General features: G+C 36.3%; 1 protein-coding gene across 9 annotated transcripts in view; it reads left to right on the top strand.

Annotated features, from left to right (window-relative positions):
- KDM4C (lysine demethylase 4C) overlaps window positions 1-20967 on the top strand; it is a 290549-nt gene that overhangs the window by 39629 nt on the left and 229953 nt on the right. For all 9 annotated transcript variants that reach the window (XR_006013641.1, XM_042013234.1, XM_042013232.1 and 6 more), the window contains exons 6-8: window positions 3102-3151; window positions 11426-11529; window positions 15981-16118. Coding sequence is in view for 8 of the 9 variants with exons in the window: in XM_042013234.1 (XP_041869168.1) it covers window positions 3102-3151; window positions 11426-11529; window positions 15981-16118 (292 nt within the window). In the remaining variant the exon portion in view is untranslated. The remainder of the gene's footprint in view (window positions 1-3101; window positions 3152-11425; window positions 11530-15980; window positions 16119-20967) is intronic.

Below are 20967 nucleotides of genomic sequence, written 5' to 3'. Positions count from 1 at the left end.
TACTTGTCACTTCTCTATTGACGCTGGGTAAAAAGCTACATTTTGCACGTATTGCTAATGTTGCGATTTTGGGAAATCAGGGTTCTTCCTCATCTCTCATGGTCAGTACATCTTGTCAGCATGTCCTGTTGTTTATCTGTAACAGGATTGTCAAGAACACTGTGTTTGTGTCCCTGCCTTCTTTCTTTATTCTCATGATTTCTGTTCTCACGATTTCCTTTTTTTGCAGTTAGCAAGAGGCCTGCTTATGTCAAGCTAAAAAGGTGTTTGCTTGTACAGCTCTTCCAGGGACCCGTGTCCCTGATCCTCTGACCATTCCTCAACAGTCACTGACTTGAGAATGATTGGGTGGACAGAAGAGGCTGCTTGTGTGATGATCATCTTGGTTGGCTGAGTAGTTTTCGCACAGTAAAGCAACGATTCATTGTTTTTGGTGCAATTAGTTAAATCACACTGAAAAATAGTGTAGAAGCATTAATCTTGAAAACATACATGAAAAAATGTTTCAGAATTACCAGTTAATGACTTAAGTTTAATATTTATTACTTATTTGTAGTTATCTTATAGTCAGTATCCTTGATTTGCTGAACTAAGACACATTTCAGAAGATGTTTTTGAACAATAGTAGATGTACCGTATTTTTTCTATCCTTGTAGTATGACTAGCAATGAACAGGACTCTTCATACTTTACAAAGTATGTCTTTGTGAACTGGTAAAATTAAGATCTAGTTAGTGTCGTCATTTCCTTTTCTGTCTTAACTTTTTGCTTTTTATTTGCTTGTTATCTAAGAAACACTCTTTTCGCATCTTAGTGATTTACCATTTAATGTCCATTGCATTTGCTTTGAAGGTGTCTGGACTGGACTGGATATGTGAGAAGTCAAACAAATGTTAGTGGCTGTTTGGTAACGTGGCTAAAAGAAAGCTGGACACAAGCTGAAGATATTTTTATAAAAGCTTTTAACTGCTCAAATTCTCGTATAAACTAGCTGTTGAGACTAAGAGTGAATTTTTTTTCTCTGACTTGGTCATTTGAATTTGAGAGCTTTTTGTTTAATGTAGAGTAGACCGAGAATCCAGCAATATTCATGTCGTTCACCATGCAGGGCAGGTGCACATGTGCTAAGCTCAGTTTCTAAAAAATTGTGTTAGGAACCAAGCCTGAACTGTCTTGAGAGTGACTTTGGCACTCCTAGTGTGTGATGGCACAAAGGGTCATCTGTCTCCATTCCTCAGTGCTTGTCTTAGCTGTGAGGAACAAGCAATTGCAACAGTGGGAAGAAGTAAAGGATTGAGTAGCAGATGTTACCACACAACCCAAGTGAAGACTATCATGAAAAGCAGCTACTTGCATTGAATGTATTGTATTGCTTTGTAATTTTAGATTAGCTAAATAAATAGCTGTAGTCCAGTTAAACTATGCACTGTCTTTCCAAAAGACTTACTGAGAGCTTGGTTCACTTTTGTATTTTTGTAATATTGACATGTTTATGTGTACAAATGGAAGCATGTGGCTCCATATTGTTATTAACTTGTACTTTTGAAGAAGTAACATTTTAGGAGGAGCACCAGTTCAATTAGAGTCAAGTAAAGTAAAGCACAGTATTTAGTTTTGAGGTTTTTTTGTTAGACATAAACAGTATCTGTTCATGTTTTGCTTTATGGAGTTGTGTATTTAAAGACATACAATATAGTATCTAATGCTATACAAAGCATTTTTCTCTGATAGAGTGTGAAGGATGGCAAACGTAGTTTAGATTGGTATGGATACATGGGTGCATGTGTAATATGGTGTGAAAAATGGTCACAAACACTTTGGAAGTACAAATGGAGAGAAACAAAATGCATTTTTATGAGACGGCAAAATTCTGATTAAAACTGCAAACATTGAGCATAGTAAGCTGAAAGTCTCTGTTTAATACCATTTGGAGTGGGTTGTTAGTATGCATGTGTTTTGCACTGACTTCTGTAATGGTCTTCCTTCTATGCAGGTGTTTCAGTTGTAATAGAGTAGAATTGTAATGTGTGTGCAAATAACAACTTGAGGTACGGGGATGTTTATTGCTTGTTTTTCTGAGTGAGTTTTCAGGGCTGATGAATGAAATGTGTTCGCAGTGTAGTAAAAGGCTCTATGTTTACTTAATTTAACAGTGTGGATTTGGATTATTTTATACAGCTGAATATACATTTTCTTCTTTTCTGAACCATATTTTTTTTATAGAGAAGAATCAATCCGGTGTTATTGCAACAGTAAACTGAAACAAAAGCCTTTTATATCACATATTAAAGCAGTTAAAGTCAATAATAAATCCTAATTAAAACATACAGTAAATCCATGAAGTGCAGTAAATATGTTAATAACAAAGAGAAGCAGAAATGAAACAGCTTTTCAATAGTTTTCTATTTTTTGGCTGCAGTAAGCATTAAAATAACATGTTCTTTTGTATTTTTGCTGAATCGTTGCAGATAGCATGCGGAATTTAAAAAAAACTAGTTTATTGTAAGAACAGTGGGGTTCTAAGATATGCACAGTTCTTTAAATTAAAGAAAATCTATTTCTTTAATAATTTAAAACTCTTAATTGTAATGATTCTACAAGGGCAAGTAACCCTTTTATTCCACAGCTTTTGCTTATAGGAAAAAAGAGATGTTTAATGCTCATATTTTTCTGTTAAACCCCTGTGTCTTGTGAAGCATAATGAAATTCAAGGAAGTTAAACTTGTATAAATGAGACTTACTTTACATTTTTTCATTTCATTTCGAAAAATAAAGTATGTGTGTCTTTTTTAATTGTGGTGATGTAATAATATCAAATATTGTCAATGTACATGACTTTAAATAGTGAATGTAACATTTTTGAACTACATAATATAATGTTTAAACTAGAAATAAGCTAATTTTTTTCCTCAAACTCCTGCCCTCCCAAAACCCAGTGTCTGTATTTTTTCCTTAGATGTTGGTATACTTTTTTTCTGTGTAATGTTTCAGTCTTTAATCTTTTTGGTTTCTGTATTATTAGATATTTATCACACATGAATGATGGTTTTTGTATTAATTATGTCTTTAAGCATTTAATCCTTTTCTTTATGTGAATTATAGGTACGCTATTCCTCCAGAGCATGGGAAACGGCTTGAAAGACTAGCTCAAGGTAGTATTTTCAATATTTCCATATGTATGATGTTTGAAGGACAAATCTCCAGGAAAGTGAGAAACATTGTTCTTGACTCACCTACTGTTTTATTACTTAATGTTTGTGACTTTTACGTGTCTACGTTATTATTGCTCTGAGGAATTAAATTTTTAATTAATTTAAAATTTTTAATTAAGAATTAAATTTTTGTTTTCTTTTTCTTCTTCTTTCTAATAGAACTTTATTTTGTACTGGCATTTTTAGCTTAGTGAAACTTACAAATATGTGCCAGCTCTGTGTGGGGAGGGTACAGGCTGAGAATATGAGGCTTAGTATTTTGTTGTTCATTAGATTTTCATTGTTAGTGTCTTTGTCTCCTTTGTGCCCTTGCTTTTTCTTGTCCTAGCTTCTTTTCATAAGCAACTTTTTGAGTCTTAACTTCTTACCCAAATTTGACACAGAGATACAAATGTTGAAGACAGATGAGTCTCCAAAAGTTTCATCAAAGTTGATGGTTGGGTAGAGGATGGAGTCCTGGTTAGTACCTCTGTGAAAGAGTAAGCAGACAAAATGTAGAAACACTAGGTCTTATTTGTGAACAGCTTGCTGACTACTGAACAGGCATATAGATCCACTTAGCTAAAGCATGTATTGGCTTTTATCATTTAGAGATGGCAGAAACATTTGGGAGAAGGAGCAGAGATAACGGTTGTAAGGTTGAGGTCTAAGGGATAAACATCACTAGTCTGTAGAAAGATTCTCACTCAGTAGTTTGTTTTATTTTCAGTAATACTGCATCTCTATTTTTGTTTCTAAATTAAGAGTGCAAATTATGAACATGGGAATATTTAGGGATGTTTCTTGGCCTGGCAGCTCATGTTTTATAGCTTGCTATTAAGTATTAAAGGAATTATGGAATGGAGTGTTTAATGAAATGGAATTAGAGGGAAGGAATGCTATTGAAAGTTCATATTTACATCTTGTGTATCAGGACAAAATTCTGAAAATTTGTGTACATATTGTTTTCACACCCATTTTTTTTTTCTTACTATATAGGTGCGTGACTCTTTTCTGAGCTATAATAAAACTGTTGCTGAGAACAGTCGGAAGGCAGTTAAAGATGTGAAAGTAAAGACCTGTGAATTTCCAGTCTTAAAAGCATGTCTCAGGAGAACAGATTTCAACCTGGATAATTACATTTCCTATTCCTAAATTTCGTCATAGTTTTGTTTGAAAAAGTTACCACTCATTTTCTTTGCTTTGCAGTTTCTTCTTCAAGTGCAAAGTATAGACCTTTATACACTTTGTTTGGTTTTCACTGGTAAACAAATTGGAACATGTAGGCTGGGCAATGGACTTTGACTTAGCATGATACAATAATTTAGTTTTACAAGAAATGATAGGAGTAAAAGAAGTAGAGACTTGGAAAAATTTCAGAGAGGGACACTAGGACTGATGAAAAAATTGCCTTTTCATAATTGCTAGTAAGCTCTAACTTCCAAATGAGAAGGAATGTAAATAAAGGGAAGGGGGTATAGTAAAGATCTGTGATGACTGGGCAAAGTGGGCCAAAAGGTTATTGTTCATTGAGTTTTCCAGTGTATGTAGAGACTCCAAGTGAAGTGTCTTGGCAGGTTCAAAGTAAGCCTAAGGAGATGGTTTATTTCACAGTAGGCATTTCGTACTCTCCGTGGTGGATTCTAAAATTTTCATGGATTCTGAGGGAGATTGGAACACAGCGGCACAGAAATCTGTTAGAGGAGCATAGGAACTGCCCCTGGCTTTGGAAGCCTTGGAGCAGCAACTATTTGCTACTAGATTAGTCAGAGGAAGCCAACTTTTCATGCTGTATATAAACGCTTCTCTGTACACAGTTCTGACATTTGATGGGAGCAACATCTTTGGGTAGATAGACTTTTCATGTGATTTTATGGCTGCTCTGGCATTTGTTACAGATTCCATATTGCTTGATAACAGCTGTGCAGTGTTCTTCATTCAAGTTTAAGTGTCCAGTAGTTGAGTATGCATCAAATTTTTCTTTATTTTCAGTGAGAGAAGGGGATGGGCAGCTTCAGTAACACTTGTTCACCCATTTCTAAAAGTAAAGTGGTATTGAGGCATGGCATTATTTGTTGCAGACAAAAAAAAGCTCCTTCAGATTTTTTTTTGAAATACCTTGGTTTCTGGAGATAGTAGAGTAACGTATACAAATTCAGGAAGTAGGTAGCTTTTGGAGATACATGTTTTGCTACATGAAAAAAGAAAGTGTTATGTTAGAAAACTGGCCTGAAGGTGCACAGCCCTCTTACTGCTGATGGTGGCGTAGTACAGTAATAGAAATGGGACATGAAGCATCAGAGAAATGGAAATCTCCAAGCCCACTGTTTTTCAGAAACCAGTAGGTTCTACTGGGGAGCAGGGTCTTGATGTCTGAGTGCTAGTCAGAATTGGGCACATCTGCACAGTGTAAATTGTCCACTGCTGCTCTTAATTATGTAAGTTATAAAGAACTGTGGGGTGAATGTAAAACTTCCTTGATGAATCATGTTTATGATGATTATTTAATTATTTTTATTTCAGTACTATGTTTTGAATAGAAAATAGCAAATAAACCATAGAGTCAGATACTGAACAGAGATGATAAAATTTCAAATAGTGTTTATTCTATTACATTTAGTGAATGAAACAGCATTTCTGTAGGAAAACTAGGTACTTATACAGAGATTATTATTGTAGCAGCAATATAAGATAGATGAGTTAGGAAATACTGTCTGTGAAGCTAAGTTTTTAATATTTGATTTTAATGTAGTCTGGGATATTTTTCTGTGAGTAGATTGTTTTCATGATATTTTTGGTCCAGCTAATAGCTGCGAATGGAGTGTAGGAGATAATGCTGTAGTACTTAACGATAAAGATAACGGACCTTTTTTTTAAAACTGAAAATTACCATTTCTTACTGTTTCCATGCTGTGATCTTCGACTTTGCAACTGGTGCCTTCTAAAATGCAGCCTGTTTCACAGTAAGGTGTCTTACAAAGGTGAAAGTATAAAGGAAGCTGCACGGCTGCAAGTCACTTAAGAGAAAACATTAATAAAACATAGTGTAAATGAGACCTTTGTACTTAATAGCATGTGTAGTGAAAATATTTTTGCATGAGTGCAACATTTGAAGGCAAAAAAAGGTAGTTTGTTCAAGAAGGTTAGCTCCGATGGCCAGATGCCTCCTGAATTAATTGAATGAATTGAATAATTAAAATAATAAAATAATACATTACATGTGACAGGTTGTCTAAGTCAAGGCAGCAGTTGATAAAATTAAAGGAAGGCTAGAATATTTTCCATTATCTTGTCTGCACATCACAATTACAACACATGCCTTTTGTGCATGAATGCTTTCATTTTTGCTTTCCATTGAAATCTTGATTGACTGTGGCGCCTACAAATGCTTTGTCTGAAAAACGTTAGACTTGCATCTAATAAAGACAACAGTTTGATTTTGCCCTTCAGCTGCTTTCTCATTTATGTAGATTTTTTTATTTTAATTTTATGTAGACATAAATGTAATAAAAATCTCAAGTAAGCTGTTAACTGCAATTTTTATACGTGCAGTTATGTTAATCTGTAATACCATGGTTTTCTTAAGGATTTTTTGTTTCACAAAATGGGTTAGAAAATAAAGAGAATAGAGGCAGAGTGGCAAATGAGACAGGAAAGATTGAAGGATTTTGAAAATCTTTTAATAGATCATTTGAGTGCAGAAACTGTTTCAGAAGGGAGATGACGTCTATCTGTGATGTTCAGTTATGCTAAAGAAGAAACTAAAGTAAAGTTTAATATATTGGAAGTATGTATGGTTGTTATACAACGCTTTATAGGGTGTATAGTATTAATTACTTCATTTCATGCAGAAGTCATTACCTGTTGTGTATGACAGCAAAATATTTGTTGAAATGAGACTTGAAGTAGAACTTGCGTAACTTCTAAGGCTCTTGAATGAGAAAACATCAGCAGTTGAAGAACTGAAGGTTTTTTCAACTGATATCAGTCAAGTTAGGAAAGTTTTATTTAAGAGATAATAAACTTGAGGCTGGTACGTACATGTTCATCTGGGCATACCTACGGTTGTATTTCATACCACTTGAAAGCCTGTTTGTGGCTTTTGTGCTCTGCTTTGTATAGCATACAAATTGCCATTTTTTCTTTGTGATGGTTGTTGTCATGCAAACTTACCCTCCTAATTTCTTTTATGTTCAACACAGAAAGTTAAATCAAACTAGTTCAGGTAATGGGAAAATAATTTAAATAAATTATATAAAGTTTGTATTTATACCTACCGAAGCAAAATCTAAAAAGAGAATTACTAGAAAACTCAGTACTTCTTTAATCTCTGCCTTTGTTTCAATAGTACTGATCTGTCACCCCAAGACAGTCCCTTAAATGAAGGTCTGCATAAAAATTAAAAAAATCATAACCTAGAGCTTAATTATGTTAATTTGATTTATTTTACTTTCATTAATATTAAATTACATTAAAGATATTTGCAATTTAGGGTGTTATTTTTCTTATGTTGAAAGTTTTATGATTTTATTTTACTTTTTTCTTTTTTAAAAAAGATTAACTAGAAGTGCGGCACCTTTGAATTTCAGGTGAAGTCTTGAGTAAGGAAGTGTTGAAAATTATAGGATGTCTAGCTTCATTCATTGCACTAGGCAGGATTTGATTTGAAAGTTCCTTAAGAGTATGATTTTATGTGATGTCATTAAATAATTACTTTATTAGCGACCAAATTGCGATTTCCTTGATCATTCAAGGTATAATATAGCAAACCAACCTGTTCAGTCCAATGGAGTTGAAGAATTATACTTTCGGGAATAGTACTGTAATTTGTGCATATATGATTTTAGCTGGACAATGTAACTGAAAACACTACAGGAAAGTTCTTAGTAGCACAGAGGAGCATTCCAAATATCTTGAAAATGCTAAGCAACCAGGGAATGGAACCCAATCCACTTCAGTTTGCCCGAGTGGTAGGTGTGATATTGATGTGGTCATCTAATATGAGCTGCATGTGATATGTTGGAAGGACACTCTCCGGGTGGAAAGGAAAAATGAGACTGCCAGGTAGCAATGCTCACCGTCCCTCAATAATTTAGAGATTTGGACTTATTTTTTAAAATATGTTCTATATCCCTGAACCATTTCATATACACTTTAAAGACTCAGGGCAGCACTGCCTTCTGTGTGTGAATTCTGTCTTCCTCAGTCACAGAATCACAAAATATTCTGAGTTGGAAGAGACACACATAAGGATCCCACAGCTAGGAATCTGCTGAGTGTCCACTGCTTCCACCTTTCCCCCAAAAATGAGAAGGCTTTGACTTCTATCTAGCGTATATTTGGATTATAAACCCTTAAATTCTATGGAAGCATCATGCTGAGGTGGAATAGCATTGACAAAGGATGTGTCTTCACCAGCCCAATACTGCTGTTAAAGTAGTTTGTTTGTACAAATAGCATTGGTAAGACTAGGTATTTTGGGCTATGTGATCTGTTAAGAGTATCTATTTGGTGTTTTCTAAGGGCATGATTTTGGTTGTTAATACAGTCTGAAGCTTTTGCTTTCAAATACTCTCTGCTGTTGCTGCTTGTGTTAGGTAAATCAGGGTTTTAAAAAGCTGAGAGGGACCTTGAGTTTGGTGGATAAAGGTACTCTCACTGTAGTTGTTTGTACCCAAACATTTGGTCACCAAGTGTTGAATCACATACTTACCATGTAGACTGTTCTAATTCTGCTCTAGCTGTTAAAAATGTCAGTGTTTCTGTAAATCATGGATTGGAGAATTTTCAATTTGATTGTCTTTTTCTCATGGACATAAATCAATGAGCAACCTTATTTCATTTTACCCTGAGTGATTATTTCTCCTTGGCTTCTTGGAAGTAATTGTTTTGAATTCTTATTTTGTTTCGTTGTAATCATTTCCAAGAAGATGAATAGTGTATAGGTCTGCCATGTCTCACGGGATCATCCAAGAAACTGGGATTACATATGAATTCCTACAACATACCTGCTCTTGCAGAACTGATTTACAGTTAATGGGTTAATGTTAATGGATTCAATTAGATTTCACATGTGTCTTAAAAGTATGAATGTACTACAGAATTTGAATAGTAGTTACACTCTAGATAGTATTTTTTCTTTTGGATGTGGGATTTCACTAAACATGCAGGATTACATGGTAATCCTTGAAACCTGTAATTCTAACATCAGTTTGGTATTTCAGAATGGATCTTAATGTTGTGGGCATATCTTGAATTGGCCTGCATTTAATGTTTTTGTAAGAGTCTTGTAATATTTCTAATGCAAAGCCCTCTATTCAGTACTTTTTACATCTGTTAGCCAGTTCTCCCACAGGGATTTTATTTTCTGGAAGAAAAGCTTGTGTGACCTTACATTTAGCCTGGCAGACAAAAGACTTTCTGATAAAGAGAATCTTGTAATGAGGAAATACTACCTTCCTTTCCTTCCTTGTTCATTGAAGGGGAGTTCCTTTGAGAAAATAAGGTGAATGAGGCTGAAAAAGTGTAGACTTTGACAAGTCAAAAAATATGTTATAGTGGTACAGAATGTATAGGCTGCACTTCGATTCCACTGTGAGGTCTCTGTAACCACAGCAGATGTTCTCCTGTAAATTTATGGAAGTGGATTTTGAGCAGGTTGTGTTCTGCTGCTCTGTGTTACTTGCAACTTTCTTGGAATTCAGCAACAGGCCTGCCTTCTGGTTGGACTTGCCAGAGCTATGTCTGATCTCTTGGAGCTGGAGTGGTACAACTTAAGTTTTGGATGTCTGCCCATCGTTTGCTTTTTATCACCTTGTAGTGAGCTAATTAAGCATATTGCAGTAACATAATTTGGTACAAAATTTGTTTTCTCAAGAAAAATTCAGTCAAACTCCTCTGCTTTAATTGATAAAGCTTTTAGCTACTTTTCATACCAGCTCTTCCCTCAAGTCTCAAGTATCACTTTCAATCACATTTTTCACTCTAAGTTCTTGTGTATTTCTACTATTATACTGCTCAGGACTGCAATTTCTTGATGCTCATAAACTGTAGATTCTCAAGTTTTGATTGCTATCATTTATGTTATAGGCATTAATTGCGAAAAAAGAGTTGCAATTTTTTTGCTGGAGTTCGCTAATTGTGGGCTAGTTTCTTTTAACTGTCTTTTAGTCAGTGAAGCCACACATATATAAAACTGTGCCTATCAAATAGTACTTTTTGAAACTTGCAACATTATTTGCAATTCAAAGGCAGAGTAAAGAAGTCTGTGCTTGTTGGTGAGAAAAAAATTAAGAATGATGAATTTGAATAAAATTTGGTCTCAGGGCAACTTTACAGGCTTCCTTGTATGCTGACCAGCAGAAGTCTACGTTATACCTTTGCTGTTTAAGTGCTGCTTAACCTTATTTCTGAGAAATCAGAAAAATACTACTCTTCCAGTACTGGTGAGTGTGCTAGATTGAATGTACAAAGAATATAACAACTCTAATGCGATAACTTTAAAATTGTTCTGGAGTTTTAGGGTGGTTAATGAACATAATGTGTAAGACTCACCAGAGTGAAGAAATTAAATCTAACATTAGAGAGAAAGCGATATATTACGGAAAATTATCGTTCTTTTTTTTTTCTTCAAGACATTAAAAAAATTCAGATAGTTGATTGAAAGTGATTGTTGTTTTTTTTTGTTTGTTTGTTTTTCTTTTTAGTAATTGAATAATGAATGTGTTTTTCCAAGAATTAAGCTGCTTCTGTGAATGATGAACTAACGTTTACATGAGAGGAATACACAGCAGATTGTATGAAATTAGAAAGTTGTATTTTTTACTGTGTAGATTGTGAGTGCTAGGTAAACCTAGTCTTCATGGACTCCTTCTAAATTTATTTACTGCAGTTGATTTTCATGTGTGTAGAGTGAACATTAACATAAAAAAAGCTCCCAGCAACAATGATTTCTCTAAATGGTAAGAAAATATGCCTAAATATACAGGTCCAGATTTATTCTAAATTATTTCACTTCTTGACAAACAAGGAAGACCCTGTAGTCCCTGCCCCTGGAAAGCAGTTGAAAAACTTAGGAGGTACATTTGATTTTGTGAAATCTCTCAGAACCTAGGAATGACATGATAAAAAATTCTAAACCAAGTTTAAACACTGTTAAGTTTTGAAAAATATTACAAAGATACCATATTTGATTTAATGAAAAGATGTACAGTTTTGCTTTTCTTGCCTTATTAGGGTTCTTTCCAAGCAGCTCTCAAGGATGTGATGCTTTTCTTCGCCACAAGATGACTCTGATTTCTCCCTCAGTATTAAAAAAGTATGGAATTCCTTTTGACAAGGTACATTAAAGTTTCTTTTTACACTCTACTTTCATGTATTAAATTAGATTGCGTTTAATATAAACATTGTTATAGTAAAGGTGAGGCAAAAGGGTTTTTTTTGTATTTAGGTAGTGGCTGCATGAAAATATATGTTAGAACTTCCAATAGTTTTAGCTGGGAATTTTCTGCCATTAAACAGTTGTAGCCATTACCGCCTTCCTGTGATTTTTTTCTAAGGCATTACTAAAATTTCTTATTTTTAGTTTATTTCCATGGTAGCTTAGATGGGATTTTCTGTTGTCTGAAGCAGTTCTTAACTCACTGCTAATTTAAGTTCGATACCTAATATTTTAACACAAGTGTTTAATTTCTTTATGTCTGTATGTTGCTTTTCTAATGCAGTTAAATGTAACTTTATTAGGATCTGAAAGGTTTAAGGTGGAATGAAGTCAGAAGAACTATTACTTAATTTAAAATCTATTTTAAAAGCTGTAACATAGTAGAAAAAGAGCGAATGATTATTCTTGACTGTTAGGTAGTGGTAGAATAAATGTTTGATAACAACATTATACAAACAGAAACTGAGAAAGAATAATCGTCTTTGTGGATGAATTTAATACATAGCTGCTTTTAAAAACATGTAAAGTATTCAGTTTCTTTTGCTTTCTACGAGATTTTCTGTATCATTGTTTTCCACTTTGAACTTCCTATAGGTGCCAGCTAATGTAATATTTTCAATGCATTGTTTTGGGGTTTTTTAAGTGTACTTATTCTATATACACTTTGTAAATTCTAAAATTTTAAATTTTGGAGTTCTGTAAACCTACTTAGAAGACTAGAGCTTGATTCAGAAGGTCTCCTGCCTGAATATCTGTTTATCTTAACACGGAATTTTCAAATGACTTTTGATCATTAAAGGGCTATGATTCCTGGTTTCCCATTGCACAGATTGTTTTAAATTGTTCAGAAGAACCAAGCAATATACACTTTTTCTCAGTTTATTCCCACTGCAGTGTAGTTGCGTAAACTATCCTTGCCACACACCTTGCTTACTGTTGTGGTTTCTGTTCTTGTCTATGTGCTGTTTATTTATTGATATAATGTGGGCACGTGTGTACAAATTTTGCTTAACAGGTTCCCTGGCCTAAAATATAGGATAATGCAGTGCTTCCTGTCTGGTTTAGTTGGTGTTTTTCTAACAGTATAAAACATAATAATAATAATAATAATAATAATAATAATGTGAATATTTTCATGTATATTTTTGCCCAGCTGGAAGCTAAACACTAGACAGGGGCTTGCTCACTCCCCATTGGTGGGATGGGGAGAGAATTGGAATGATAAAAGGTAGAAAACTCATAGTTTGAGATAGAGAGAGTTTAATAGGGAAAGGCAAAGCTGTGCACCGAAGCCAAGCAAAACAAGGAGTTCGTTCACTACTTCCATGGGCAGGCAGGTGTTCAGCCATTCCCAGGAAAGCAGGGCCCTGTCATGCGTAACGGTGACTTGGCAAGACAAATGTCACCACTCCAAACGATTGCCCTGCCTTCTTTTTATCACAGCTTTATGTACTGAGCAGGATACCATGGGCTCAGCTGTCCTGGTTGTGTCCCCTCCCAACTTCTTGTGAACCCCCATCCTTCTCACTGGTGGCATGATGTGGGGAGCAGAAAAGGCCTTGATGCTGTGTAAGACATGGCTGGCAAGAACCAGGACACCTCTGTGTTATCAGTCCTGTTGGCAACACAGGTGGGATGAAGACACAGATGTGTTTTATGCCTTTTTGGAATATCACTTCACTTTTCATGCTTAAGTCAACCTATGGGTAAAATTGAGGAAGTTGTAGGCATTTAGAATGACACTGCCTACCTGGGAAAGCAAGCTTTTTTGAATAAATTACTCATAAAATAAGTAGTTTGTTTTCTGAATGATGTATTATCATATGGAGATGTAGTTGCTGAGTTCAGTTTTTGTAATATATAGGTAAATATACTGATTCCCTTCATAGCCTTGTGCTTTATCATGAAGTGGCAGGTGAAACTTTCCAAGCTGGAAGGTTTTATAACCAGATTTATAGTTTTGAATTTACAGAACATTACTCTGAACAGTATAATTTTCAGTAGTTGGTGTTTAAAGTAGCATATTGCAGAATGCCAGCATACTTATTTTCAATGTGACACATGTGAGGTGGGGAAAGGGAGTTGATCTTTGTATTTTGGTGTCTTGATTATTTCTGTATTCTAATTTAGAGGATAATAATCCTCTAAAAAGATGGGGGGAAAAAGGAAAAAAAGTGCTATAAACAGTTAAATATTTAAGTTTGGTTCTATCACCTAGTTTTTGGAGGAAGCAGACTGTACCCAAGTGTAATTGTAATTAATGGGATTCAGTGAGAAAGTGAATAGAGAGAACCAGGCTGTGATCTCTCATGGCTCAAAGTGATAGAAGTGGAAATGTGCTGAATGCTGATAAGTCAGCCTACGCCTACCAGGTGGCAGCTGAACTGCTGCTTGTTGCAATAGAACACCTGCTGAACTGTCAGCAGTGGGAAGGTGTATTGAGATAAATTTTGGAATCGTTAGCGTTGAGAATAATCTTTCTTAAACATTCCCACGGCGATTGTTAAAGTGCTGCAGTAACAGTTACAATATATGCAACTATATGTGCATTTGCATGTATATACTAAATATGAATCTACAAAAAATTTAACCATGCAAAATGTAAGATCCATTTTTTTCTCTAGCCTTGTTGGCTATTTTTCTTGTTTTCCTCTCTTTCCTTCATCCCTTAATACAATCAAACCCAGATCTCTTTGAAGTGTTAACCCTGTGTGTTCTTGCATTGGGCAAAAAAGCACACAAAGAATTTATAAAACTATTAGATAACAATTTTGAAGGAGATTGTAAAAGCAGACATTGAATGTAAGACAGCTATACCAGTAGAAGGCTGAGATTTAGGACATGACATTAAAAAGAAAAATGTTTGAAGTTGTGAGCTTTAATTTTGGTGATTGTTTAAAATTTAACCCTTTTTCTGATTTTGAGTCATAAGGGTACTCAGAGTCATATTTGTCCTTCAGATTTTCTTACTGTATTGCTTGTGCAAAGCATTGCCACACATTGAAAACAACCTATTTAGACTCTAAGAAGTCTCCTTATTTTCCTGTAATCAACAAATGCATCTTGTTGAATAGTCATCAGTCACTGCTCAGATTATTTGCTTCATTTAAATGGATCTGTTTGCTTTTTAGTGGGCCTGTTGTCTGATGTGTGTTTTATGTAGAATGTGTATCAAACAGAGCATGGAGAATATCTTTTAATTATTTACTTTTGTATAATCTACTTTATTCATTAACTCTTATCAGATAATTCAGAAGACAGTGTGCTATTTCAAGTCTCTGACTAGCCTGTCCTTGATAAAGTCTCTGGTGGTCTGACTTTAAGAGATTAAATATTGGAGAGAATATTAGTGGTTGACAAGAAGTGCTGTCTCCTCTTTTCTCCATGTAGGAGAGCAGCAGTCCATCCTAGTAATAGGAAGATGAGATTTCTCTCTTGAAAGAGAATAATCTGACCAGTGATTTGTTTATGTTACCACACATTTTTTTTTTGTAGTTTACTCTAAAAGCTTTTTAAGTCTGATACCTCTCTTAAAACTAGTGTGAATTCGGGTTATTTTTGTAGATACAAAAATATAATTAATTACTGTGCAGTGAGTTTTAGGTTGGCTTTTTCTTTTCCTTTTTTTTCCCCTGCTTTCTGTAATATTTTGTTGAGCCAGTGGTCTTCGCACACTTTTCTTTTGATTGAAGTCTTTTGAAATTACCCTTGCTCAATCTCTACAACGTCAGAGTTTAACTGTAGTCAAGCTTTTCATCTTTTAGAATTTCCCTCTATCCCACTTGTCCTTTAGTTATGTGAAATTCTTGTTGCCAGTAGTGCCAACGTGCTTCTGCTCTCTAAAATTTTGCCTAAAGAGAAAGAGGGGAAGGACAGTGGCAGATTAAAACTTGTGTTTTAATAGCCTTATCTTGAGATATTCTGCACATTTAGGCATGGTAATTGTGGGTATTTTGATCTAGCCTGTCTTTGCTTCCTCTCAGCCAGTAAAAATGATATGTTCTTCATACTGTCTTCTAGTTCTTTTTACTTCCAGATTTTATTATCAGTGAACCTCTGCTCCAAGATTAACTTTCTTGAGTTCTTTCTGAATTTGTTAAGTATTACACCTAGCTATGTATTTTAGAGTAAAGAGCATTGTCTCAAGTATACTGTTTCTGTTTGTTTCTGTTTGTATTAAATCTCATCTCTGTGCAAGGTAAAAAAATTATTTGTTTTAGTTAGTTATAAAGGCATATATAGTTTTTATTGCTTTAGGACCAGAACTGCTTTGTAATGTGGTTCACTTGGAGGTTTTTTAAAGTTTATTTATTTTGGCCTTCTGTGTTTGTTTTTTTTTTATTGTTACAGGTTACCCAAGAGGCAGGAGAATTTATGATCACTTTCCCATATGGATACCACGCAGGGTTTAACCATGGTTTTAATTGTGCAGAGTCAACAAACTTTGCCACCATTCGATGGATTGATTATGGAAAAGCTGCAAAATTGGTAAGTCATAGTGCAGAAAATTGATGTGTAAGGAAGTATGTGTAACCAAGTAAAATGGTTATTTCTTTGTGGGAATCTCAGGAAGGTGATGAGAAAGGGACAACTATTCCATCAGGTAATACCTTAAGCTGCCATTCAAATTTTATTTATAGCTGTTATTTTGATAGTAGGTATTATACTTCCAGCAATATATATTCCTCACAGTAGTGAATTTTGTTTGCAGCTGAATGTATTTATTGTTCTTCAAAACCAGTTCTGTTTGTGGATATTTTTAAGTTGAAGCTACATACACAGAGGTTAATATATGTGAAGACAACTGACTTCTGCTCTTAAATCTCCTTTAAGCTCTATTGTTTGTGAAAGCACTTTAGTTGAACTAGGAATTTTGGTACCTGGAAAGAAACATAAATAGTGAAACCTCAAAGTTTAAAGAAACAAGTTCAATTTTTTTCTTCTTTAATCAGAAAACTTGTAGTACAAGATAATAAAGCAACTGTTTGAGGTGTATATAACTGAAGATATTTTAGACTGAAATCTTGTTCTGTGGTGTGCATGTCTTCCTTTCTTTTGTGTACAGCATAGAATCATAGAATCTGTAGTGTTAGAAAAAAATTCCAAGACCACTGTGTCCAACCTTTGACTGAAGACCACTGTTACCAACTACACTGTAGTTTACTAAGTGCCGCATCCAGTTGTTTCTTGAACGCATCAGGGGATGGTGACTCCACCACTCCCCTGGGCTGTTCTTCCAGTGCCTGACCACCATGTCAGTGAAAACTTCTTCCTGATGTCCAACCTGAATCTCTCCTAGCGCAGCTTGAGTCTATGTTCTCTCGTCCTGTCATTTTTTGTGTAGAAGAAGAGACTGACCCCCACCTTGCTACAACCTCCTTTCACGCAGTTGTAGAGAGTGATAAGGTCTCCCCTGAGCCTCATTTTCTCCAGGATGAACAACCCCAGCTCCCTCAACCAATCCTCACAGGACTTGTGCTCCAGAGCCTTCACCAATTTCATTGCCCTTCTCTGGTCTCTCTCCAGCAGCTCCATGTCTTTCTTGTAGTGAGGGGCCCAGAACTGAACACAGGATTTGAAGTGTGGCCTCACGGTAGCAATCCCTGCCCTGGTCCTACTGGCCACACTGTTGCTGGTACAGGCCAGGATGCCATTGGCCTTCTTGACCACCTGGGCACACCCTGGCTCATGTTCAGCTGCTGGCACCAGCACCCCCAGGTCCTTTTCCTATGGGCAGCTTTGCAGCCACTCTGCCCCAGCCTGTGCTGCTGCCTGGGGTTGTTGTGACCCAAGGGCAGGACCCGGCACTGGGCCTTGTTGAACCTCACACAATTGGCCTCAGCCCATGATCCAGCCTGTCCAGATCCCTCTGCAGAGCCCTCCTACCCTCCAGCAGGTCAACACTACCACCCAGCTGGTGTCACCTGCAAACTGACTGATGGTGCACTCAATCCCCTCATCCAGGTTATCCATAAAGACATTAAACAGAACTGGACCCAGTACTGAGCCCTGGGGAACACTGCTGGTGACCGGCCACCAGCTGGATGTAACTCCATCCACCACCACTATCTGGGCCCAGACATACAGATGATTTTTTATGCAGCGAACAGTGTGTCTGTCTAAGCCATGAGCTACTAGTTTCTCCAGGAGAATGTTGTGAGGCAGTATCAAAGGCTTTGCTGAAATCCGGGCAGACAACATCAATAGTTTTTCCTGTGTCCAGTCCATGGATGCTCATAAGAGGAGATCATGTTGGTCAAGCAAGACCTGCCTGCTTGCTCACAAACCTCTGCTGGCTGGGCCTGATCTCCTGGTTGTCATGTACATGCTGTGTGATCGTAATCAAGATAATCTGTCCAATAACCTTTCCTGGCACTGAGGTCAGGCTGACAGACCTCTAGTTCCCTGACACTTCTTGTTGATGGGCATCACACCGCCAACCTCCAGTCCTCTGGGACCTCCTCAGTTAACCAGGACTGGTGATAAATGATGGAGAGCAGCTTGGTGAGCTCTTCCACCATGTCCCTCACCCTCCCTTGGGTGAATCCCATCTGGCTCCATAGAGTATCTGAGTGGCACAGCAAGCAAGCCACTAACTACTTTCTCCTGAATTACAGGGGATCTGTTCTACTCCCTGTCCCTGTCTACCAGCTCAGATTGCTGAGATAGAGGTTGCTGTGGGATAGCTTTCTGACCGAGGCAAAGAAGGCGTTAAGTACCTCGGCCTTTTCTTTAGCCTCGGTGATTGTGGTCCCCCCTGCTTCCAATAAAGCATGGAGATTTTTCTTGGCCCTCCTCTTGCTGTTGATGTATTTATAGAAACACTTTTTATTGTCTTTGACAGCAGTGGCCAGTTGTAGTTGAACTTTAACCTTTCTAATTTTCTCTCTACATGACCTCATCACATCCTTGTACTAATCAAGAGGTGCCTGCCCCTTTTCCCGAAGGTCATAAACTCTCTCCTTTTCACTGAGTTCCTGTGAAAGCTCCCTTTCAGCCAAGCCACACATTCTCCCCACCATCTCATCTTTCAACCCACAGGGGTGGCCTGCTCCTGAGCCTTCATGACTGTGCAGGGGACTCTCCAAACCAGTGTCCTGAATAGGCTAAAGTTGGTCCTCTGAATGTCCAAGGTGGAGGTTTTGTTGACCCTCTTCCTTACTTTACCAAGAATTGAAAACTCCTATCATTTCATGGTCATCTCTGTTTGTAAACTGCAGGTCTAGCAGGGCCTCAATCCTGATAGGCTCTTACCAGCTGTGTTAGGAAGTTATTTTTCATGCATTCCAGGAACTTCCTAGACTGCCTCCTCTCTGCTGTGCTGAGTTTCCAGCAGGCATCTGGCAAGTTAAAGCTTTTCCTAAGAACAAGGTCTAGTGGTCATGAGTTTACTTCTTCCCGGGTGCTCACAAAATACTTTGTCCACCTCTTCATCCTGGTTGGGTGGTCTATAACAGACTTCCACCAGGATGTTTGCGTTGCCAGCCCCCCTGACTCTTACCCATAGTTGTACAACCCTATCATCACATAGAGCTCTATGCAGTCAAAGCACTCCCTGGTGCAGAGAGCCATTGCACTGCCTCTACTTCCTCCCCTGTCCCTTCTGAAAGCTTGTAGCCATGGATGTATAGGTAATGAAGTACGTGTGCAAAACCAAAAAAGTGGGCAATTTATTCAGCAGAAGTTTTTTACTGTTTTTCGATATTCTCTGATTTTAATCAGTGTTAAGGCTTATATAAAGCCTTAGTTTCTATTACTAAGAAAAAGTTTCAGTCAGAGGCATTTTCTGCGTTGACTTGTTTGTAATTGGAAAAAACCTTTCCAATAGCAACCTCATTAGTATATTAGTTAATACAATGATGTGGAGTAAAGGGTAAAATCAGCTGTGCTAGTTTAACAGCCCAGTAAAGAGAGTGAGCTCTTACTTGACACTGGAGATTGAGAAACACCTTCATGAGAAAGTTCTCAAATAACAGAAACTTAAAAATTTAGGCACTAATGATTATTTTTGTTAATGAGATGGAATATGCTTCAAAGGGAAAAGTTAATGAATATTTTTTCCCCCTGTGCTTTGTATGCACATGTTAACAGTAATGAAAGTTTTGAGAATCTCTGTACACATCTAATGTTCAGACTGATCTCTCCCTTGAATAGGAAAATTCTGTTTTTAATAGCCCCCAGATAAGGCAGCAACTCTAAAGTTAATTTTAAACTCCGAAATGCATTTGATAACCTATACATTTGATCGTTTGAAATTTCTATGATTAGTACAATGAAACAAAGTTGAGAGAACCATGGATACACAGGAGTTAATTGTGGCAGGTAAAACTGACTTTGGGTTTTAAAAGATATGAACGTCATGCAGCTCTAAAATTGATTCATCTGAACTTCAAGAATGGCAAACTGCATCTTCAGATGTAGCAAAGGTGAGGTGGTACTCCCTGGAGGTACCTCCCTGACAGTTTTCTGGCTTCGTATTTCTTACGTTTTTAAAAGATAGTTTACTACCTGGTGTACAGCTTTCCCAGTGCAAACTGTTAAATGTTTTATGCCTTCAATATGCGTCTCTATTATTGTATTATACTGTAAACTTAATGTCATCTTTAAATTCAGTGGAGTTAGATAATTTTTTAAAGCTAGTGTAATTGTGTTGCTTTACACCACTCCAAAAGTGCTACTGAAATTCCGAAATTTTGCCTAGGAAGTCTTGGCATATACATTCTTAATACGGTTTTATTTTGTCAAAATTCTCTAGCATATGGATGAAACCTTCATCTTAGGACACTGTATTCTGCTTGGTGGCTATTGTACATAGGAGCAGTATTGTATATGCATATATGATACATATGTATGATACAAGAAATTAAAGTATTTCTCGGGTGTGTGCAGTTAAATTTAAATACCTACAAGTTTCAAAGTGGCATCAGAGCAATGATGACTAATCTGTGTCTATAGAGAAATCTTAGATACCATTGTCAAATATGAACTGCAGTTCCTTTGCCAAATGGTCAGAGACCTTAATGTTATTTGCTTAATTCTTAACACTTATTACCACAAGAATAAGAATCAAAGTTTACTTTTCTCCTCTCCTCTTTTCTTAATAGAAAAGAACATGCTAGAAAGTACTGATGGTAGGATTCTTTTTTAATATGGAAAAGCGTATGAAGAAAAAAACTAAAGGAAATATAGTGAACTAATTCTCCATAAAACTTACTGGTATTTGTTTATGCCATACAGACAGGGTAAACAAGACAAACAAAGGAAATATTAAAAAAATTATAAAATCATTAACTTTTGAAAAAAACCTTTAGGATAATCAAGTCCAGCCATTAACTCA

The sequence above is a fragment of the Corvus kubaryi genome, unplaced genomic scaffold (assembly GCF_017639235.1).
Source record: "Corvus kubaryi isolate FWS band 111438036 unplaced genomic scaffold, C.kubaryi_AGA036_p1.0 split1-37296, whole genome shotgun sequence".
In the NCBI taxonomy this organism is placed as follows: domain Eukaryota; kingdom Metazoa; phylum Chordata; class Aves; order Passeriformes; family Corvidae; genus Corvus; species Corvus kubaryi.
This window is presented reverse-complemented; position numbering and strand designations above follow the sequence as displayed.